At 56.2% G+C, this 23,496-nt stretch overlaps 2 protein-coding genes across 4 annotated transcripts in view; one reads left to right on the forward strand and one right to left on the reverse strand.

Annotated features, from left to right (window-relative positions):
* PLOD1 (procollagen-lysine,2-oxoglutarate 5-dioxygenase 1) overlaps positions 1–9,237 on the reverse strand; it is a 29,823-nt gene extending 20,586 nt beyond the window's left edge. Inside the window, exons 1-3 of the mRNA XM_084875328.1 lie at positions 9,052–9,237; positions 1,159–1,250; positions 99–232 (exon numbers count right to left, since the gene is read on the reverse strand). Coding sequence (XP_084731454.1) covers positions 99–232; positions 1,159–1,250; positions 9,052–9,127 — 302 coding nt within the window. The 5' untranslated portion in view covers positions 9,128–9,237. The remainder of the gene's footprint in view (positions 1–98; positions 233–1,158; positions 1,251–9,051) is intronic.
* KIAA2013 overlaps positions 1–23,496 on the forward strand; it is a 175,877-nt gene that overhangs the window by 27,400 nt on the left and 124,981 nt on the right. For 2 of the 3 annotated variants that reach the window (XR_014794239.1, XM_084875337.1), the window contains exons 1-2: positions 17,400–18,650; positions 21,373–22,226. Coding sequence is in view for 2 of the 3 variants with exons in the window: in XM_084875337.1 (XP_084731463.1) it covers positions 17,603–18,650; positions 21,373–22,226 (1,902 nt within the window). In the remaining variant the exon portion in view is untranslated. Of the gene's footprint in view, positions 1–17,399; positions 18,651–21,372; positions 22,227–23,496 lie in introns of those variants that run through there. The other variant, XM_084875338.1, reaches the window with a different exon arrangement.

The following is a 23,496-nucleotide window of genomic DNA, read 5'->3' on the forward strand; positions in this document are numbered from 1 at the left end:
AATCAATAAATATATAGATTTTTTAAATTTTTAATAAAAAAAAATCTTCCTCTATCTCCCTGCCGAGGGACCCGTCCAGGTAGCCCCTGGCCACTGACCTGTCTGTGAAGAGAATGACCAGGTTCTCCTTGTCCGCATGCTTCTCCAGAGCTTTCTTCAGCAGCCGGACCTTCAGCCCTCCGCCCGCCGACGTTGCCTTCTCTCCAGGCCAGTCCTCCCCCAGGCCCAGTGCCTGCGGAGAAAGGCCCATTAAAGATGGCCAAGCAACCATGTGTGACCAGTCTGCGTCCCATCCCGCCTTCTCCCATAGCCACGGTGTGAGCATGTGACCAAGAAGAGCCTATCAGAGTCTTCCCTGGGACTGTAATATTACAATTAAGGAAAGACTGCCTTTTCCGCTGAGGTTGAGAAGCCGGTGGTCATCTTGCCACCAGTAGGGAGTTTATGTCTGCAAATGAAAACAAGCAGGGCCTGAAGACAAAGACTTTACTGTACTTGAACCCCAGATCCAGCTGTGCCTGAAGCAATAAACCTACTTCAAATCTCATTCCTGTGAGCGGACACGCTTCCTTTCTGGCTTAATGCCGCTCGATTGCCAGTGGGATAGGCAGAGACGTGGCTTGTGCTGTCCATCATCCCTGGTGCCTACCATTGTGCCCGACACAAGGAGGCACTCAGCACGCTCAGCTAAATGGAGACATGCCTCCCTGTGGACTCAGCCCCAGGGGCCAGACACAGAGGACACACCCCTATGACTCCATGGACTGGCCACAGCCCGTGTTTCTTCAGAGGCGTGTTTGCACAGTAAGGTCTCCAGACTGTGGGCATCCCCAAACCACCCGAGGGAGCTGTGAAATGCCAATGCCAATGCCCGCTAACCTAGCCACTCCCCTGCACCCCCCCGAGAGCCCACGCACACTACACTGAGCACCCCCACACACCTCTCCGTCTCACTCTCCCCACACTCTCCATCTCCAGCCCCTCGTGGGTTTTGCTTCTGTCTTTCTCCCTCTTGCTTTTCCTAACTCACTTCCAACGTTCAGGCTTCCAGAAATTCCTCCTGTGGCTCCACGTCGGTTGGGGAAGGTGGACACCCAGCTCCTGGACTCCCCCCTCCGTTCCTCGGGTATCTCTGCCCCACCTGGGGAGCCCCCGTACCTGGATCTTGTAATTGAAGAACTGGGCTGAGCGCTTGAAGCGTCGGAACCCCTCGGTCTCCTTCGTGGCCACCGTGAGAACTAAGAGGTTGTCTGGGGACAGAGAAGGGTGGGGTGAACGGGATGGAGGATGAGGGCAGGGGTCAGGTAGGGGCAGGTCACTGTTCTTGTCAAATCCCACAGGCTGTGTCCCCATTTCCATTAGAGACAAGAGCCCAAGGCCCAGGTAGGAAGGGGTGTGCTGTGCCCAAGGTCACCCAGCTGGTTAGTGATAGAGCTGGGATGTCTGTCACCTGGGTCTCCGGCCTCTCCTACAGGGCTCCCTTCACCCGTCACTGACCAGCACGACAGGAAGTGTCCCGAGCAGAGGTGTCTGCATCTTGCACTGTGGGACTGGGCCTTTCTGGCTTTATTTATTTATTTATTTATTTATTTATTTTTTAATTGATTTTTTTACAGAGAGGAAGGGAGAGGGATAGAGAGCTAGAAACATTGATGAGAGAGAGACATCGACCAGCTGCCTCCTGCACCCCCCCACCGGGGATGTGCCTGCAGCCAAGGTACATGCCCTTGACCGGAATCGAACCTGGGACCCTTCAGTTCACAGGCCGATGCTCTATCCACTGAGCCAAACCGGTTTTGGCCTCTCTGGCGTTAGGGGCTCTGGGCCAGCCATGGGGCGGAGGGAAGGATTCACTCCAGATGCTGAATTCTGGGAGGACCTCTCCGGCCCACAAGGGACATCAGCCCAGAGGCAGCACCACCATCCACACCGCACCCAGAGCAGACATTGCTAATCAACCCCTACAGACTTTCTAGCCGAGTCTCACTCCTCCTTGAATTCTCCCAACAGCATAACCAATGAGAGTCAGCGAGGCATGGAGGACACCAACTTGAAATCCTGGCCGTTGACCAGAGCAGCTGTGTTACCTTTTTGTGTTTGTTGGTTAAATCCTCACCTGAGGATATTTTCCCCATGGATGTTCAGAGAGACTGGAAGGGAGGGGGGAGACAGAAACATCGATGTGCGAGAGACACATGGATTGGTGGCCTCCCCCGTGAGCTCACCTGGAGCTGGGATTGAACCTGCAACCCAGGTATGTGCCCTTCACCGGGAACTTTTGGTCTTTGGGTGGCGGATGCTCTAACCACTGAACACACTGGCCAGGGCTGTATTACCTCTTTAGCAATGGGCCTCTCCCAGGCTCAGTAGTGCAGCTTCCCCTCTACAATGGAGCCCATGGGAAAGGACTCCCCAGAAAGCATCTCTGGGAGCCCTGGGGAAGCCCCTCCCGGACCCACACTTGGAGGCTGAATCCTCTGAGGAGTAGTGAGGGCTCTGGTCCAGAATCCCAGCTCTGCTCCTTCCCAGCTACGAGACCTTGGGCGAGTCCCTGACCTTTCTGCCTTCAGGTTCTCCCTTGTAGAATAGGGATTAATAGCTGAGACCGGTTTGGCTCAGTGGATAGAGAATCGGCCTGCGGACTGAGGGGTCCCAGGTTCAATTCCGCTCAAGGGCATGTGCCTTGGTTGCGGGCCCATCTCTGGTGGCGGGTGTGCAGCAGGCAGCTGATCAATGTTTCTCTCTCATCGATGTTTCTAACTCTCTATCCCTCTCCCTTCCTCTCTGTGAAAAATCAGTAAAATATATTTTTAAAATAAAAATAAATTTAAAAAAATGATTTGCAACAATAATAATAATAATAATAATAAAAAGAATAGGGATGGCCAGGACCGGTTTGGCTCAATGGATAGAGCGTCGGCTTGGGAACTGAAGGGCCCCAGGTTCGATTCCGGTCAAGGGCATGTACCTTGGTTGTGGGCATATCCCCAGTAGGGGGTGTGCAAGAGGCAGCTGATCGATGACTCTCTCTCATTGATGTTTCCAGCTCTCTATCTCTCTCCCTTCCACTCTGTACAAAAATCAATAAAATATATAAAATTAAAAAAAATTAAAAAATAAAAAAGAATAGGGATGAATAATCATGCCTTCTTCTCAGGGCCTCTGGACTGACTCCAGAGGATCCGGCCTGTGCAGTCCTGTTGGGAGGCTGGCACAGGCTAAGAACTGTCACGGGTGACGATGCATGAGCAGCAGACGCCTCGCTCTGGCACTCCAGGCCCTTGCTGATCGGTCCGAGGACACACGCATCCCCGCCAGCAGCCAGTGGGCCCTCCCCCAACCAGAAGTCACACCTGGCTGGGCACGTCCCTCCTGCAGGGCCCCCTCTCTGCCCTTTCCCTCACCTTCCTCCCGGTCCCAGGGCCAGGGACAGTGATGCCTCTTCCCTGCCACCTCCACGAAGCCTTCCCAGATTTTCCCTGGCCTCTCTCCTCCCTCCGAGGCAGGGCTTCTCTTTGCAACACTCATCCTGGTTCCACCGGGTGGCCCTTTCTCCCCTGGGATCGGGGACTTGACACTGTTCTGGGTGAACAGACACACCCTAAGCGGTGTGACCAGGCCAGCAAAGGCGGGTGAGGCACCCCAATCCCATCCTAGGAAGTCAGGAGGACCCCGGGCTCAAAGAATTACAGGGTGTGTCTCATGTGGCTGACCATCCTCCCATTCACCGAAAGGTCTCAGGCTCCACTCCCCAACAGGCGCAGACCTAGGTTATAGTTCAATCCCCAGATGAGAGACAAACTATTGGTCTCTCTCTCTCTCTCTCTCTCTCTCTCTCTCTCTCTCTCTCTCTCTTTCTCTCTCTCTCCCTCCCTCCCTCCCTCCCTCTCTCTCTCTCTCTCTCTCTTTCTCTCTCTGAACCAGGAGGTCACCGTTCCATTCCCAGTCGGGGCACATGCCCAGATTGCAGGCTTAATCCCAGTTGGGGTCGTGCAGGAGGCAACCAATCAATGATTCTCTCTCATCGGTGATGTTTTTATCTCTCCCTCCCTTCCTCTCTGAAATCAATAAAAATATATTTTAAAATAAATCAATACGAAGGACTTGTATGCATGCATATAAGCATAACCAATGGACGAAAAACTCTGGGGAGGGAGGGGATGTATGGGAGGGAGGGGCAATGGTAAGATATGTACACATATAATACCTTAATGAAAAAAAATACCCCAAAATAAATTAATTTTTAAAAATAAATCAATAAAATAAATAAAAAAAAACATGTCCTCAGGTGAGGATTACAAAAACAGAAGAACAAAGGGGCCCGCCCAGGCTGGCCGAGCTGGCAGAGCCGCTGAGCGGAGGGGCAGGGGGCTGGCCCCGGGCAGGGGGCTGGCGCCAGGCAGCCGGGCAGGGACTGGCAGGGACCCACCGGGTGGGCGCAGGGACCTGGGCAGGAGGGGCGGGTGAGTGCAATAGGCAGGTGTGGAGGGGGAGGCCTCACTCCCTGACCTTGGGGTCCAGGGCAGAGGGGCGCCTCTCACCCTTGGGGAAGGGGTCCGTCCCCCTAACTCCCACCAGGGCTGAGCCCCTGCCCCGGTGAGTCCAGGCAGCACAGCCAGCTCTGAGGCCTCCTGTCTGAGGCCTTGTTGTCCACAGGGGCTCCTGGGGACGGGAAGTGTCACATTTCACGATGGAAAAAGCCAGCGTGTGTGAGACTCTGGATTCCCCATTAGATCCCGGCTCCTGAAGCCAGGCAGCGAGGGGGGCAGGGGTGCTAGGTTTCAGACTCCTTTTGGGGGTTTCTGCTTCCAAATCACCATAGCAATGACCTCTAACCTCTACAGAACACTTTCGGCTCCCAGACGCTGTGCTGAACCTTTGCACAATCTAAATCCCCTCCCCCTACAGCGGGGAGCACAGACCGAAAGCAGGTGGGCGGGGCCGGTGCTGGGAAACTGAAAGCCCCAGGGTGACCCTGCCCAAGCGGGTACCCGGAGCTCTGACCCCGCCTGCGGGGAGTCGGGAAAAGACTCACCACGCGCCCTGGCCAGTATGGCTCAGTGGGTAGAGTGTCGGCCTGTGGACAGAAGGGTCCCGGGTTCCATTCCAGTCCAGGGCAAGCACCTGGTCTCAGGCTCCTCCCCAGCCTGGGCCCTGGTCAGGGCGCCTGCAGAAGGCAACCCATCGTTTCTCACACGTGGATATTTCTCTGTCTTTCCCTCTCTCTCTCCTTCTCTTTAAAAACAAATGGAAAAAATATCCTCAAGTGAGGATTAAAAATAATAATAATAATAATAATAAATAATAATAATAATAATAGCCAAAACCGGTTTGTCTCAGTGGATAGAGCGTTGGCCTTCGGACTCAGAGGTCCTGGGTTTGATTCCGGTCAAGGGCATGTACCTTGGTTGCGGGCACATCCCCAGTGGGGGGTATACAGGAGGCAGCTGATCCATGTCTCTCTCTCATCGATGTTTCTGGCTCTCTGTCCCTCTCTCTTCCTCTCTGTAAGAAATCAATAAAATATATATTTTTAAAAATAATAATAATAAAATGAATTAACTTAAAAAAAAGAAAAAAAAGAAAAAGGCTCACCATGTGACAGGAGCTGGGGCCTGGGCCCACATGAAGCCTGACACCCAGCTCTGGGTCCTGCCGACCTGCTGCCCAAAGTCCAACCTGGTTTCCCAGAAGCATGGCCCAGGATCCAGGCCAGCGAGATAAGCAGGACAGAGGAGAGGAGTGGCAGGCAGATAGCGGCGAGCTGCCTCCGCCTCTACGTGCCTGTGTCCCCGTCGGCAAAATGAGAGTGATCACCGCCAACGTGCTCCCTCCTCCGGACCCTCCCACTCGGGTTAAATGAGAGTAATAACCACAGACACGCACCCTCCTCCGGACACTCCCACGTGGGTTAAGGGAGCTGATGGCCGCCTGGCCACGGGGCTCCATGCAGCCTTGTGCCGGGAAGCTCCCTGGGAGGGGTGAGGGCAGGTTCCGGGGGCCCGGGGCGGAGCGGAGCCCCTCCTGAGAGGCTGAGCCGGGGTGGGGCGTGCAGACCCCTCTCCGGGCCCTCAGAGAAGCTGGGCCCTGGCCTATGTCCCCTGTCCCCGCAGTGCCAGCCCAGGCGTGTGGTCTGGTCTCAGGCTTGTCAGGACACCCCCGTCGTCTGCTCTCAGGGGCGGTGGGGACGCATGAAGCTTCTCCCCCAGCTCACGCGGGGCTGATGTGACAGGGTCAGGCAGAGGGGCAGGAGATGGAGAGTCTAGCAGCCGCAGGTCTGCTCCTGACCGTACACATCCAGCCAGGCCTGCCTGACCCGGGGACTGTTTCTGGCCCCTGCACAGTGCAGGCAGGACCCCCGCCCAAACCCAGGGTCTCCTGGGCCCTTCCCTCTCACGTCACGGCCTGCAGGGACAGGCAGGAGCTTGGGAGGAAGCCAGAAGCTCTGCAAAAGGGAGAAAGGGCCATGGCGGGGAGGGAGGGGGTCTGCACTCTCCTCAACTCTACGAAAATTTGCTTGTTTAGGTGCTTTAAAAAAATTTTTTTTTTTTTATTGATTTCAAAGAGGAAGGGAGAGGAATAGAGAGATAGAAACAGCAATGATGAGAGAGAATCATTGATCGGCTGCCTTCTGCATGCCCCCTACTGGGGATAGAGCCCACAACCCGGGCATGTGCCCTTGGCCAGAATCGAACCTGAGACCCTTCAGTCTGCAGGCTGATCTTTATCCACTGAGCCAAACAAACCAGCAAGGGCAGTGGAGCTGCTTTGGATGCTTCTTTGTGGAAGGTCTTTTTCTGCCCCCAACACTGGTCTTGGGGCTCGCCTGGGACAGGGTTGTTTCCTCCCTCAGGCTCTCCACTCAGTGACCTTACTTTCAACCAGCTGTGGCAACCTCAGACCAGAAGTTTATAAACCTTCCAGAGCCTCAGTCTTCCCATCTGCAAAATGGGGCTGATAATTCCTTAGTTCCCAAAAGGGTCTGAATGGAGCAAGAGATGCACAGAGCCTCAACTTGAGAGCAGTTTGACAACAGCCCCATGCCCGGGCCCTGCTGTCCCTTCTCCATCAGTGAACGGTTATGACCTATGAGGTCGCTGGGTTGTCTCAGCGACACCCTGCTGTGGGGGCCGGGTGTCTGCTCTGCCCCTCCCATCCCCTGCTGGAGTACAGGGCACCGGAAGCCTTGCCACTGATTTGGTCCCTCCCTGACTCCCCTCCCTTCCTCGGAGGGGGCTACGTTTCTCTCATGAGATGGTCTCAGGTGGAGGAAGTTACAAAAACAGAAGCAGAGACCCTGGCCGGTTTGTCTCAGTGGATAGAGCATCGGCCGGAGGACTGAAGAGTCCTAGGTTCGATTCTGGTCAAGGGGACCTACCTCAGTTTTGCAGGCTCAATCCCTGGCCCTGATTGGGGAGCATATAGGAGGCAACCAATTGATGTGTCTCTCTCACATCGATGTTTCTCTCTGTCTCTCCCCCTCCCTTCCACTCTAAAAATCAATGGAAAAATATCCTCAGCTGAGGATTAACAATAACAACGACAAAAAACAGAAAAACAGAAGCAGAGGAACTGCCAGCAGAGGCCCAGAGTTTGTAGCTCCCAGCCAGAGAGAGAACCCTGGCCACAGGCCCTTTGCACACACCACCAGCCCAGCCCTGTGCTCAGCACCTCCCTCGCTGGATTTTTTTCCCCACTCACTGGATTTTTTGACCTGTCTTACTGCCCGGCTGGTATACTCCAGGAAAGCTGGCAGCATGGGCCAGAGAAGGCTTTATGGGCCAGGCATCGAGCTGAACTCTCAGTCCGCTCATCCATGGGATCCCTGGAAGAGCTCTGGGAGGGAGGTCGTGTAGCCCCCGTTTTACAGGCCAGGACACCAGGCCTCATGGCGATCAGACAACCGACTTCACCAGAGACACGTGCCGGGGCTCAAAGGAACACTCCAGAACCGGTCCACGGGTCTGCTAACCTACCACCCCACCCCCTCCAGCTCCCAGGTTCCCCAGGAGGGTGGGCCCGGGGAACAGAGGTTCACGGGAGGGGTGGCCAGTTCAGATCTGCCTCCGTGGGATGGCCACAATCTCCCTATGCCCTCCTGGCGGCTCTCCGATGCCCAGCAGGCAGCCCCGGAGGAGGCCCAGGGAAGGCAGGGGAGAGGGGCACCCACTCAGGATAGCGGGGCCCACGCCAACACCCCCTCTGCCTTGGGATGTGGAAGGAACACTAGACACGGAGTCCAGGGAACCTGGGAGCAGCCACTCCAGGGCCGGCAGCGCCTGGACAGTCATGGCACCTATGGGGCCTGTGCCCCCATGTGCACAGTGGGGAGAGGAAGACACACACACACACACACACACACACACACACACCGCAGGCGCAGGGCAGACCTTGAAGAATGCAGCTGGAAGTGCCAGCAGCTCTGCAGTGGGACCCACCCCTCCACACACCCCACCCACACCCCCATCCCCACCCACACCCCCACCCCAGCCACCTCTCCAGGTGGCCGCTCATCCCCCTGATCTCCTGGCCAGCCGGGCTCTGGAACAGGACGCCACTGGGTGCTAATCTTGGCTCCCAAGCCCACAAGCTGCCTAACCTCTGGGCAAGTGAATCCACTCTGGTGCCTCAGTTTGCCCAGCTGGAAAATGGGGATAGGGGAAGGATGCACAGCTGAGGGCTGCCATCAGGCTTAACAGACGCGGGGCCTGAAGTAAGTGCCCCATCAATAGGAGCCGTTGTCATTAGGAACGCCGTTATTTGTCTCTCCGGTGCCGGACGGACCGGACTTCCCTCCCAGATGTGGGGACCAACCAACCCGAGACGGGAAGTGATTTTCCCAAGTCGCCCGCGAACCAGCGGACAAGCAGCCAGAACCCGGACACCCCCTCCCCACCCCGCCAGCCCAGGCCTCCTGTGGGTACCGGTCCTCACCGAAGCAGCCCCCCCAGATCAGCCCCCAGCCCCCCAGATCAGCCCTCAGCCCCCCAGATCAGTCCCCAGCCTCCCTCCGGCCCCGGCTCCCCTGCCCGCCCCGGGCCGGGCGCTCACCCTCCGGCTTGGTGTCCGCCTTCGCTCTGGCCAGGAGCAGCCAGCCCAGCGGGGCCAGGAGCAGCAGCGGCCGCATCGCCGGGGTCGGGGTCCGGGGGATGTCGGTCCGTGAGCCCGGAGCGAGCGGCTGGAAACTTCGGGACGCGGCGGCGGCGGGGCGCTGCCACGCACGGGGCCCGCCCCGGGGCGGAGCGCGCCGCCCCCTCCGCTCCGGCGCCCTCCGGGGCTGGGCAGGCGGGGAGGAGGGCTGGGGAGGAGGTTTCCCTGCAGACGAGCCAGAACTGAAGCCTCTGGGCTGGGGAGGCTCCCTGGGGCCTGTCTGCGCGGCTCCCGGGTCCTCCCGCCGCCTGCCCTCCTCCCTCCCGTCTCAGGGGCCCCTGTCCGGCCTGGGAGAGAGGGGGAGCGGGTGATGCAATGATTTCTGTGCCCCCGATGCCGCGCCCAGGCTGGAGGGCATGGGGACGGTGAGCCCGGGGTGGGGTTCTGCCGGGTCTGGCAGGGTTAACAGCACAGGGACCTGCCGCGCCCGGAACAGGCCCTGATAAGCCCTCAGCGGGACTCAGCTCCTGGGATCTCATGAGTCCTTCCCTGAACCCTGGGGCGTGGGGTGGGCCGGACGCCGTGTTCAAAGGCGTCCACACCCCGGCCCAGACCCTCCCGGCTGCTGATCATTAGCCCCCAAAGCAGGAAACCCTTTGAGTTCCCTCTCTGTCCCTGGAGGCGGCGGGAGACCGGCCGGTGAGCCAGGCCAAGGAGACTTGGGCGACAGACAGACAGAGAGTGGGACACAGCGGCGGAGAAAAGTACAGCAGTTTGTGTTTCAGCCTCCTGGTTCACAGGTTGGCACTCAACCGCCGAGCCACTCCGGCCGGGCAGCACATGTGATTTTATTTTATTTTTATTTTTTAATATATATTTTATTGATTTTAAAATATATATATATTATTGATTTTTTACAGAGAGGAAGGGAAGAGGGATAGAGAGTTAGAAACATCGATGAGAGAGAAACAACGGATCAGCTGCCTCCTGCACACCCCCTACTGGGGATGTGCCCGCAACCAAGGTACACGCCCTCGACAGGAATGGAACCTGGGACCCTTGAGTTCGCAGGCCGACGCTCTATCCATTGAGCCAAACCGGCCAGGCAGCACATATGATTTTAGAGGTTAAGTACAATCTCTGGGAACCCGCTCGGTCACCTCACAGTAAGGAGATTTGCTCTTTGCACAGATGGCAGGAGTGAGGCCGGAGGGACCCAGCAGCAAGCCCAGGGCACCAGGCAAGGGAAGGGCAGAGGCGTGGGTGCCGTCCAGGGCTCCTCCTGTCCGCCCAGCGGGGACCAGGGCAGGGAGCGTCTGCAGCTGGGATAGGACCTGGCGCCGGAATGCACCGGATGTTTTTGAACTCAGGAGAAGCAGACTGGAATTCCAGAGCCTCGGAGGAGAAAATGGAAGGATGAGCAGAGAGGAAGAGAATGAGCTTATGTCAGCTGGGTTCATTTTCAAAGCTCCGTTTCATTCCATGTGCACAGCAGCCCTTCACGTCAGGCAGCATTGCCCCCATTGGGGAAACGAGGAACCCATTTAAAGTGACGTGATCTGCCGGGACTGGTTTGGCTCAGTGGATAGAGCGTCAGCCTGTGGACTGAAAGGTCCCGGGTTCGATTCTGGTCAAGGGCATGTACCTTGGTTGCAGGCACATCCCCAGTAGGGGGTGTGCAAGAGGCAGCTGATCAATGATTCTCTCTATCCCTCTCTTCCTCTCTGTGAAAAATCAATAAAATATATTTTTAAAAAATTATGAAAAACAAAAAATAATAAAGTGACATGATCTGCCCTGACTGGTTTGGCTCAGTGGATAGAGCATCGGCCTGCGGACTCAAGGGTCCCAGGTTCGATTCCGGTCAAGGGCATGTATCTTGGTTGCTGGCACATCCCCAGTGGGGAGTGTGCAGGAGCCAGCTTACAGATGTTTCTCTCTCATCGATGTTTCTAACTCTCTATCTCTCTCCCTTCCTCTCAGTAAGAAATAAATAAAAACATATTTAAAAATAAAAATAAAAAAAATAAAGTGACGTGATCTGCTTGAAGTCACACTGCTGATATGGGACCATAGGAAGGGTGGCAGCTTCAAAACCCGGCTCTAACTTCCCGTTGGCTGGGGCCCTAGAAGAACCTCAATGGTGATGTTCTGTGGACAGAAAAACAAAACAAAACAAAACAAAAAAAAACCTTGGGCAGTGGGGTCCCATGGCCCAAGACCCCAGAATCGTTGCACATAAGGAGGAGGGGGGACCATTTGAAGGCTGCTGGCCTCCCCTGGAGAAAGGATTCACCCTGACAAGCCTGCCCTCCATACACTGTGTTCCATTTCTTTGCTCCCTTCATCAAATTGCTAGAACTTGAACCCAGTCCAAGCTTCACCCGAAAAGAGGTCCTGTCTCTTTAACCAGGGGTGGCTGCTGCCCAGATGTTACTCCCGCTACGTGCAGCACATGTTGTACACAGTTAAAGGCACAGGACCCTGCTTTCCTGGGAAAGTACAGAAAGGAGAGCTGGCCGGGAGGGCAGTTGTCTGCTGCCATGGGGCTTTGCTCACATTCCTTCTCTCCTTTCACCCACGTCCTTTCTTGTCCTTTCTTGTCCCGAGGACAGTCATATTCTGTGCTGCCAGACAGGCTAGGCAGACCCCTATCCCCTTTACAGCCATCAGCCAATCCCACTCCACTCACCCTTAGCCCCTTTAATAATCCTGTAAAATAAAAGTCTAGCCCTAACCGGTTTGGCTCAGTGGGTAGAGTGTCAGTCTGCGGACTAAAAGGTCCCAGGTTCGATTCTGGTCAATGGCATGACCAGAATCGAACACATCCCCAGTAGGGAGTGTGCAGGAGGCAGCTGATCGATGTTTCTCTCTCATTGATGTTTCTAGCTCTCTATCCCTCTCCCTTCCTCTCTGTAAAAAATCAATAAAATATATTTTTAAAAATAAAATAAAAGGCTAATATGCAAGTCAACCTACTGCTGAACGACCCATCGCTATGATGCACACTGATCATCAGGGGGCAGATACTCAATGCAGGAGCTGCCCCCTGGTGGTCAATGCCCTCCCACAGGGGGAGTGCTGCTTAGCCAGAAGCCAGGCTCAGGTCTGGCCAGTGCAGTGGTGATGGCGGGAGCCCCTCCCACCTCCGCAGCAGGGCTAAGGATGTCTAACTGACAGCTTAGGCCCACTTCTCCCACCCCCAGCGGGCCTAAGCCATCAGTTGGACAGCCCCCAAGGGCTCCTGGACTGTAAGAGGGCCCCCTCCCTAAGTGCATAAATTTCATGCACCAGACCTCTAGTAAAAATGATAATAATAAAAGAAATAGAATTTCCAAGCTGTTCCCTAAGTAAAAAAAAAAAAAAAAGGAAAAGATACAAGTGAAAATCATATGCTACAATTTCTGTGAAAGAAAAGCTTGGTACTACATGTCTAGATGCCTATATATCTGTAAGCAAATAGAATATCTGGCAGAGTACCCAAGGAACCCGTGGCAGTGGTTGCAGCTGCAGAGAGGAACAGATGGCTGGGTGGGGCCCCAGGAGGGGGGAAGACTTAATAGTCTCTTTTCATCCTTTCGCACATGTTGGATCTTGTATCATATATCCTGCTTCCTAGGAAAAGTGAGTAATGAATGGTTATTTTGAACCAGGCACCATGCCAAATGTTTCCCGTGTTGGTCCATTTAAGCCTCAGAGCAGTCCTCTCTCTCATGCTCCCCATTTTATGGATAGAGAAACTGAGGGTTAGGGAAGTTAGTTGACTTGCTAGCAAGGGGTAAAGCCAAGAATGAAAACCCAGGCAGCCTGAGGCCACGGTCCTCACTCTTGGCTCCCTGGCTTTGTTGTGGCTGTGGTGCCGACCCTTCCCTGTGAGTCTCCTTCCCTTGGGTTGTTTGATATATTTTATTGACTTTTTATAGAAAGAAAGGGAGAGGGATAGAGAGTTAGAAACATCGATGAGAGAGAATCATTGACAAGCTGCCTCCTGCACACCTCCTACTGGGGATGTGCCTGCAACCAAGATACATGCCCTTGACTGGAATCGAACCCGGGACCCTTGAGTCCGCAGGCCGATGCTCTATCCACTGAGCCAAACTGGCCAGGGCTTTTTTGTGGCTTTTAAAAAATGTGACGGCATGTTGATGTTTCCTCCTGTGCCCCAAGCTCTACCGCTGAGCCAAACCGGTTTCGGCAATAATGACATTTTTTAATTGGGTTTCTAATTAAAAATTATTTAGTGTGTGCCATGCACCTTGTTTGCTTTGTCTGTATTAATTTATTAACTTCTCCAAAACGCGAGAGGCAGGGTCTCTGGTCCTTCCCACTCCACAGGCGGGATGCACCTGGTCTGGTATGCTTCCAGGTCACTGTGCCTCCCAAGACCTTCTGCCTCGTCAGGAGGTTGGAGGGACCCTATCTCTCTAGCTACAGGAAATGGATTCCTGCTCGGCCACCAGCCTATTTCCTGGGTTTGTGAACCCCAAAGGTAATTAAGAATTTTGTTTTTTGGCCCTGCGGGCATGGCTCAGTGGTTCAGTGGAGACCTATGAACCCCACAGGAGGTCACAGTTCGATTCCTCGTCAGGACACATGCCCCGTTGTGGGCTCAGTCCCGTGGGGGATGTGCAGGAGGCAGCTAATCAATGATTCTCTCTCATCATTGATGTCTCTCTCTCTCCCTCTTCCTTCCTCTCTGAAATCAATAAAAATGTGTTTAAAAAACAGACATTAAAAACAAAAGAGCCCCAGGCCTGGAGCAGCCGGGTCTGGTGCGGCCAGGCCAGGAGCAGCGGCTGCCAGGCTGGGAGCGGCCAGGTCCGGAGCAGCAGCTGCCAGGCTGGGAGCGGCCAGGCCCGGAGCAGCCGGGTCTGGTGCGGCCAGGCCAGGAGCAGTGGCTGCCAGGCTGGGAGCGGCCAGGCCCGGAGCAGCGGCTGCCAGGCTGGGAGCGGCCAGGCCCGGAGCAGCCGGGTCTGGTGCGGCCAGGCCCGGAGCAGTGGCTGCCAGGCTGGGAGCGGCCAGGCCTGGAGAAGCGGCTGCCAGGCTGGGAGCGGCCAGGCCCGGAGTAGCCGGGTCTGGTGCGGCCAGGCCAGGAGCAGCGGCTGCCAGGCTGGGAGCGGCCAGGCCCGGAGCAGCGGCTGCCAGGCTGGGAGCGGTCAGGCCCGGAGCAGCCGGGTCTGGTGCGGCCAGGCCCGGAGCAGCGACTGCCAGGCTGGGAGCGGCCAGGCCCGGAGCAGCCGGGTCTGGTGCGGCCAGGCCCGGAGCAGCAGCTGCCAGGCTGGGAGCGGCCAGGCCCGGAGCAGCCGGGTCTGGTGCGGCCAGGCCAGGAGCAGCTGCTGCCAGGCTGGGAGCGGCCAGGCCCGGAGCAGCAGCTGCCAGGCTGGGAGCGGCCAGGCCCGGAGCAGCCGGGTCTGGTGCAGCCAGGCCAGGAGCAGCGGCTGCCAGGCTGGGAGCGGCCAGGCCCGGAGCAGCCGGGTCTGGTGCGGCCAGGCCAGGAGCAGCGGCTGCCAGGCTGGGAGCGGCCAGGCCCGGAGCAGCAGCTGCCAGGCTGGGAGCGGCCAGGCCCGGAGCAGCTGGGTCTGGTGCGGCCAGGCCAGGAGCAGTGGCTGCCACGCTGGGAGCAGCCAGGCCCGGAGCAGCGGCTGACAGGCTGGGAGCGGCCAGGCCCGGAGCGGCCGGGACCGGAGCAACCGGTCCCAGAGCAGCCGGGTCGGGTGCGGCCAGGCCTGTAGCAGCAACAGCCAAGTCCAGAGCAACTAGGTCGGGAGCGGCAGTTGTGGAACGAACCAGAGCAGCAGACCCGGAGCAGCTGGTTGTGGAACGAACCAGAGCAACAGAGGCCAGGCCCGGAGCAGCCAGGCCCGAAACAGCTTGCTCCTCGCCTGTACCTGCCCAAGGCTGCCTCTCAGACATGGCTGGAAACTTTTGCGGGAACTTGAGGGTCTGCTGAATCAAGTGATGAAGGCTTAGATCTGGATGTGTTGAGTTAGTATAGCGCTGGGGTGTTGATCTGTGAGTGCCTTGGGTGGGGCCTGGATGAGGCTGGTTGACCTATTTGAAAATGTCTTTTGTGTGAAGTGTATCATTGGGCATGTGGAGGTATTATTGATATGAGAAAATGCTAAGTAACAGATTTACTATCTGAAAAGGGATTTACTATCGGGGAAAGGGAGGGAGGAAGAGACTGAACATAAACTGTGCACCTATGGATGAGGACAATGGGGGATGGGGAGGGGGCAGAGGGTGGGGTGGGAACCTGGTGGAGGGAGGAAGAAATGAGGAACCTTTGTAATAATATGAACAATAAAGATTGATTTAAAAAAAAAATAATAAAAAAAAAAAAAAAAAATGAAAGAATATAGAATTATACAAATTAAAAAGTGGGTGCCCCAGAATGTGGCTCCTCTGAAACAGTCCCATGAAGAGTTTGGTGTATATCTGAGAGAATATATCTGAGATATATTTATAATAAAAATGTGAAAATACTAAAAAAAAAAAAAAAAAAAAAAAAAAAACAAAAGAGCCGATCAATGGATAGAGCGTCGGCTTGGGGACTGAAGGGTCCCGGGTTCAATTCCGGTCAAGGGCATATACTTTGTTGCGGGCATACCCCCAGTAGGGGGTGTGCAAGAGGCAGCTGATCGATGACGCTCTCTCATCGATGTTTCTAACTCTCTATCTCTCTCCCTTCCTCTCTGTATAAAATCAATAAAATATATTTAAAAAAAATAATAAAATAAAAATAAAATAAAATAAAAATAAAAGCAAAAGAGCCAAAACCGGTTTGGTTCAATGGATAGAGCGTCGGCCTACGAACTGAAAGGTCCCAGGTTCGATTCCGGTCAAAGGCATGTACCTTGGTTGCGGGCACATCCCCAGTAGGAGGTGTGCAAGAGGCAGCTAATCAATGATTCTCTCTCATCGATGTTTCTAACTCTCTATCCCTCTCTCTTCCCCTCTGTAAAAAATTAATAAAAATATATTAAAAAAAAAAAGAATTTTGTGTTTGTGTTTTGATAATAACCTTGGAGGGATAAAGGGGCTACTGTACCATCACCCAGACTTGCAACTTGGCAAACGCATCTTTGTCTCCCCACAGCCCACAAGAAGCCACCTCAAATGCCCAGTTAATTTCCAACGACTGGGAAGCACTGTCTGGCTTCGGAATATCCGGACAGCGAAGTGGGAACAATGGCCCCACTGTCTGCCCTTGCTCGGACGAATGTTTCCCTCCAGTAACAAAGCTAAATGCCTCTTTTTGCATTGATGGTTCACAATTTAAAGGCATTTTCAAAGCATGGGACTTTAGTGTCTCATATTATGTAGTAAGTTAAAACTCAGGGTTCACATGAAGACGGCTTGGTATGGTGGAGACATGGACAGTCCGGGGCTGGATTTCTGTCCCTTAGGTCCTACGTGCCGCCGGGCTGGTCTGGAGGAGCTGTCAGCAATGCATTTCCCAGGAAATCTAATTTAGAGGGGCTACTTCCTTTTCTTTTTTCTTTCTTTCTTTCTTTCTTTCTTTCTTTCTTTCTTTCTTTCTTTTTAATATATCTTATTGATTTTTTACAGAGAGGAAGAGAGAGGAATAGAGAGTTAGAAACATTGATGAGAGAGAATCATCGATCAGCTGCCTCTTGCACACCCCCTATTGGGAATGTGCCCACAACCAAGGTACATGCCCCTGACCAGAATCGAACCTGGGACCTTTCAGTTCACAGGCGGATGCTCTATCCACTGAGCCAAACCGGTTTCGGCTCTTTTCTTTTTTTCTTTTCTTTCCTTTTCTCTTCTTTTCTTTTCTTCCTCTTCTTTTCTTCTCTCTCTCCTTCCCTTTCTCTCTTTCTTTTTGTTTTGTTTTATTGCAGTGAGGATCGTCATTTTTACATAAAAAAGTTTTATTATTACATTTTTTTCTTAGTTTTTTTTATTAAATTATTTTTTGTGTACATAGTATTATTACATTTAAATCTTAGGTCTGTTGACTCCATCAGTAACAAACGGGGCCCAGCATGTGCTGGGTTTGGCCGACTCTGTGTTTTTTACAAGTTGGTCGGATGCTTCCAGTACTACCCGCCCAACCCCGCCCCCTCCACCCACCCACACCCGAACCCGCGGCTCCCGCCCCTTTCCCACCCCCTCACCTGCGGCTCCCGCCCCTCCCGCAGTGCCCCCGCCCCTTTACCAAGCCCCGCCCCTTTCACCACCTCCACCCGAGGCTTCCGCCCTTCCCGTCGTGGTCCCGCCCCTTCCCCAAGCCCCGCCCTATTCCCGCCCCCTCGTTTCCATGTGTCGCAAAAGACGCGGTGGCGCTTGACGGCGGTGTCGTTTGACGTTCGGAGGCGTCGGAGGAGGAAGAAGGGACGGTGGCGGCTGCCGCAGCGGCTGCGACGCGGTCCGTGGCGGGCCCCGCGGTCCCGGCTGCAGAGTGAGGCGCGCGGGCGGCGGGGCCGGTGGGCGGGGCGGCGGGCCCAGCGGCCTCTCCCGCGCCGCGCCCGCGCCCGGCGGCCCGATGTGGCTGCAGCAGCGGCTCAAGGGGCTGCCGGGGCTGCTGTCGAGCAGCTGGGCCCGCCGCCTGCTCTGCCTGCTCGGCCTCCTGCTGCTGCTCCTGTGGTTCGGCGGCTCCGGGGCGCGGCGCGCGGCGGGCGGCCTGCACCTGCTGCCCTGGGCCCGCGGCCCGCCGGGCGCCGCCGCGCCGTCCGCCTGCCTGGAGGCGGCCACCCGCGCCTGGCGCGGCCTGCGGGAGCGCGGCGAGGCGGTGCCGCCGGGCCGCGGGGTGCCGGCCCTGGTGGCCAACGGCTTCCTGGCCCTGGACGTGGCCGCCAACCGGCTGTGGGTGACGCCCGGCGAGCGGGAGCCCGCCGTGGCGCCGGACTTCGTGCCCCTGGTGCAGCTGCGCCCGCTGAACGCGCTCTCCGAAGCCGGGGAGTCGGTGCTGCTGCTGCGTGAGGGGCTGCTGCGCCGGGTGCGCTGCCTGCAGCTGGGGGCCCCGGGTACCGGCGCCGCCGCCGCCGCCGCCGCCGCCGCCGCCCCCGGACCGGCCTCCGCCTCCGGCCTCGGCACGGGAGCCGCCCGCGACTGCGTGCTGCTGCAGGAGGACTTCCTGGCGCACCGGGGCCGGCCCCACGTCTACCTGCAGCGCATCCAGCTCAGCAACCCCACGGAGCGCGTGGCCACGCTGCAGACGGTGGGGCCCACCGCCAGACCGCTCCCCAGGGCCTACACCAGCACCCTGGAGAAGGCCGGAGACCATCAGTTCCTTCTCTATTCGGGCCTGTCCCCGCCCCTTCCCAAGGGGCAGGTGCACCTCGTGGTGGTGGCCGCCAAGAAGCTAGTGGACCGGCTCCAGGTGGCTCCCAAGACGCAGCTGGATGAGACGGTGCTGTGGGTGGTGCACATCTCAGGGCCGCTGAACCCGCAGGCGCTCAAAAGCAAAGCCGCCAAGGAGCTCAAGGTGCTGCAGGACTTGGCCCGGAAGGAGATGCTGGAGCTCCTGGAGATGCCCGCCGCCGAGCTGCTCCAGGACCACCAGCGCCTCTGGGCCCAGCTCTTCAGCCCAGGTGAGGCGTGGCAGGTGCTTGGTTCATAGTCCACACCTCGCACCGGGGTGAGCCTGGCCCACCCTGCAGGTGCCCCTCCGATGTCCGCAGAGGTTAAACTTTGGGCGTGGCCTTTGACCTGGGCTGACCCCGTTCCATCCCTTAGTGTCCGTGTGACCTGGGCCGGTAGCCTAATCTTTCTGGACTTGTATTCAGTAGTAACAGTAGCACCTGCCTCAGAGGCTTTAATGAGATTCTAATGTAAGAATGAGTGGAATGGGTAAGTTTTCTTTCTGTCCTTGTGGGTGAGGCCTGATTTGAGCACATGGCTTAGAGCAGTGATTCTCAATCTTTCTAATGTTGCAACCCTTTAATACAGTTCCTCATGTTGTGGTGATCCCCAACCATAAAATTATTTTCGTTGCTATTTCATCATGATTTTGCAGTCTCAGGTTGAGAACCGCCAGCAGGGTTGCCTAAGACCATCGGAAAACACAGATATGTACCTTATGATTCATAACAGTAGCAAAATTACAGTTATGAAGTAGCAACGAAAATAATTTTATGGTTGGGGGTCACCACAACATGAGGAGCTGTATTAAAGGGTCCAGCATTAGAAAGGTTGGGAATCACGGGCTTAGAGGGTCAATTTGTAAAGGATAAAAATGGCAGGCAGATTCTTTCTTCAGTTCCCTGGAGTCCGGCTGGTGGCCAGCACGGTTTCCTGGTGACCAGCTCCCGCTGAGGTGCCCGAGCTGAGGGGGCTGCGGTTTTTTCACAGGGAGGTAGCGGGACCTCTCAGCAGGTGGGATGCTCTGTCAAAGGAAAGCTTCTTCCCCCCGACTGCTGAAGAAGATAAATCCTGCTCTAGATGAGAGAGGTTTTGGTTTGCAGGGTTCTTGTTGTCTGGATCCTTCTATTTAGTTGCCCACGGAGTCTTTAATTCATCCAAGAAGTGTGTGCCTGCCGCTGCCAGGTCTGTCCTCCCGGGAGAAGACCGAACGGACAGAGCACAGGCCCTGCTCACGGTGCCTTCTGTGCTCACAGGGCTTGCTCACACTGGATGGGAGGAAGACAGATACTAGTAGAAAATTGAAATTTTGAATAGATAAGAAAGATAGCGTTCTAGAATCAGAAGTGCTACAGAGAAAGGTTAAAAGTAGTGATTGAAGGTGACTGAAGGGGGAGGTAAAAGCAGGGGGTAGACTCAGGTGTCAGGGAGGCCTCTGAGGAGGAAACACTGAAGCTGAGACCTGAATGGCCAGGAAGCCAGCAGGCGATTGCCCCTGAGGCAGCGGCCAGTTTGGTTGAATGGCCGGTGTGGCTCGCAGGGAGTGAGCCTGAGGGCGCCGGTGGGGGTGGGGAAGGTAGTGGGTGGAGTGGCCAGATCCTAAAGGGTCTTGCAGGCCTTAGTGAGGAGGGTGAATTGTATTGTAAATGGGATGGAAAGCAGGCCAGAGCCACCACCTGGTGCACGCTTTTAAAGGTCCCTGTGGCTGCTGTACGCAGAGAATAGACTGTATGGGGGCAAATGTGGAGTGTGGAGACCAGAGAAGGGGTGTTGCAGGAGCCCAGGAGAGCAAGGAGGGTGGCTGGGCCAGATCTGTGACTGTGGAGGTGGAAGGGGACAGATTCTGACACCTTTGGAGGCAGAGCTGCCAGCACTTTCCAGGGACTGGCTGCGGGGAGGAAGAACGCCAAGGTGACCCCTGAGTTTGCGGGGAGGGCTTGAGCAGGTGTCTGGGGACAGCTTCGGGAAGGATCGGTTTGGGGCTGGAAGAATTCAGCCGTCAGGTTCAGAATGCCTGTCGTCCAGGTGGAGACACCAAGCGGGCTGTTCGCTGGTGGGTCTAGAGGTCATTCAGAATTTGGAGATCTTGTGTTGAGATGTTAAAGCTACAGGACTGGCCCCGGCCAGTGTGGCTCTGTTGAACGCCAACCCGTGAACCAAGAGGTGACTGAATCAGTTCCCGGTCAGGGCACATGCCCGGGTTTCGGGCTCGATCCCCAGTAGGGAGTGTGCAGGGGGCAGCTGATCAATGTTTCTATCTCTCTATTCTTCTCTCTTCCTCTCTCTCTAAAGCAATAAAAACATAAACATGTTAACAGCTACAGGACTGGAGAGAGAGAGAGAGGATAGAGTGGAGAAGCCCAGGGCTGGCCAGGGCCTGAGTGACAGTGTCCTGGAGCGGACTTTCTCCTTGACTCCATATGGCTGGGGCCAAGGTCTGGCTCTGTCTGTTCTTTGGGGCTTTGGCAGGAGGCACCGCTGCCTTTTATTTTTATTTTTTAAAATATATTTTATTGATTTTTAAAATTTATGGATTAAGGTATCACATATTTATCCTCAACCCCCCATTCTAATCCCCCCCTCCCCGATTTTTTTTACAGAAAAGGGAGAGGGATAGAGAGGTAGAAACATTGATGAGAGAGAAACATCTATCAGCTGCCTCCTGCACACTCCCTACTGGGGATGTGCCCGCAAACAAGGTACATGCCCTTGACTGGAAACGAACCTGGGACCTTTCAGTCCGCAGGCCGACGCTCTGTCAACTGAGCCAAACCAGTCAGGGCGGTGTCTTTTAATAAGATTTTAGGTTTCGGGCCCACAGGGCTCAAGTTAGCCATGTGAGGAAGCCAGGCAGGAACACCCTCAGGACAGAAACTTTGTGTCTGTGCTGCCCGCGCTCTCCCTTTCATACCGTGCCATCCTCCGTAACGTGCAGTCTTGATGGCGTTACAGGTGTGGAAATGAAGAAGATCACAGACGCCCACACCCCGTCTGGCCTGACCGTGAACCTGACCCTGTACTACATGCTGTCCTGCTCAACAGCCCCCCTGCTCAGCCCCAGCCTGAGCCACAGGGAGCGGGACCAGATGGAGTCGACGCTCAACTATGAAGATCACTGCTTCAGCGGCCACGCCACCATGCACGCCGAGAACCTCTGGCCCAGCTGGCTGTCCTCCGTCCAGCAGATCCTGCAGCTCTCCGACCTGTGGAAGCTGACGCTGCAGAAGCGCGGCTGCAAGGGGCTGGTGAAGGTGGGCGCCCCCGGCATCCTGCAGGGCATGGTGCTCAGCTTCGGCGGCCTGCAGTTCACCGAGAACCACCTGCAGTTCCAGGCCGACCCGGACGTGCTGCACAACAGCTACGCCCTGCACGGCATCCGCTACAAGAACAACCACATCAGCCTGGCCGTGCTCGAGGACCCCAGGGGCGAGCCGTACCTGCACGTGTCTGTGGACACCCACGGCCAGCCCGTCAAGATCTACGCCTGCGAGGCGGGCTGCCTGGCGGATCCCATGGAGCTGACCTCGGACCCCGAGGGCCTCACCTTCCCGGTCATGGTGACGCAGCCCATCACGCCTCTGCTCTACGTCTCCACCGACCTCACACACCTGCAGGACCTGCGGCACACGCTGCACCTCAAGGCCATCCTGGCCCACGACGAGCACATGGCCCAGCAGGACCCCGGCCTGCCCTTCCTCTTCTGGTTCAGCGTGGCCTCCCTCATCACCCTCTTCCACCTCTTCCTCTTCAAGCTCATCTACAACGAGTACTGTGGGCCTGGGGCCAAGCCCCTCTTCAGGAGCAAGGTATAGAGCCCGGTGTCGGCAGAGCCAAGGCCCGGCCTTGCACTCCGTTCTGCTCTAGGACGGGGTGGGGCCTGGGCCGTCACGGGGTGCCCTCTCAGCCATGTCCTCAGCCCTTTACTCATAGACAGGAGCGAGTGTGTTTGAAAGGACGCTGAGAAGTGACTTGTGAAAGGAGACCATAGGAAGGGACAGCTGCAGATGGGTGAGCCGGCTGGCCTCCCAGGGTCCTGGGCAGCTGTCCCCCACCCCACCCCACCCCAGATGAATCTCAGCATCTGAAAATAACTGCAGCAAAGCCCTAGATTAACCCGAGGTCTCTGTCTGAGCTGCTGGGGGGACCCCATCTGAACCCGGGCAGCCTGCACTGTGGGCCAGAGGGGGTCATCTGTCAGCTCAGACAAGGCCATTCCCCTCAGTTCCTCACGTGGCTGTGCCCCGGGAAGCCTTGGTTTTGACCCCAGTTGCTGCGGGCTTGTATCTGGACCATATCTCAGGACATCAGGATTGATGTCTCGGGGGAGGCCACCTGCTGCCCTGTCACCTGGTCAGTCTGTGCTTTCTCGCCACCAGGATGCCCTGGGGAAAGGCCGGAGGGAATCCGCTGTTGGCAGTGGCAGGAGGAAGTGCTAGAGGGAGCTTGTTGTCTCTGCCCTCCTCCTACCGACAGAGGAGAGAGGAAGATGAAGGTCTAGCTCTGGTTCTAAATAGCTAAAGAGAAATGCCCATCACCTCCCTCTGGCTTTGTGGCGGGACTGGGAGGAGGAAGGAGCATTGGCCTGAAGGAGTGGGAAATGGGTGGGAGGCAGGTCTGAGCTCCTCAAGCTTGAAGAACAAAGTCAGATCAAAAAGAAATGTGCAGACTCCATCCGGGAGCCTTCTGGGTTTGCATTGTGTGGGTGGCAGCCTCTGTTTTGCCCCAGGCTGCTTTTCCTTGCTCTTAAAGTGGCACACACCTATTCACCGTGGTTTCCCACACAGTCCGGGGGACAAGCCAAACTGCCTTCATGCAGCACTGCCCCATGTCCCTCAGCTACTTGTGCTAGAGCTGGCCACACCACAGCAGAGCCCGGTGCTCGCTCTGCACCGGCCCCGGAGGCCCCAGACAGCAAACCCATAGCAGTTCCAGCCTGTCCCTGGGCCGGGAGCCGTCAGCCACGCCCGATCAGAGCCCGGGTGGGCGCCACCAGGGCGGTCTCCGTGGCCGCTCCCCGTAGCATTTCTGTAGCTGCCCACAGGGTCGGCGGCGAGCAGTAACAACTTGTTTTGTTAA

The sequence above is a fragment of the Pipistrellus hanaki genome, assembly GCF_964339955.1.
Source record: "Pipistrellus hanaki genome assembly, chromosome: 2".
NCBI lineage: Eukaryota > Metazoa > Chordata > Mammalia > Chiroptera > Vespertilionidae > Pipistrellus > Pipistrellus hanaki.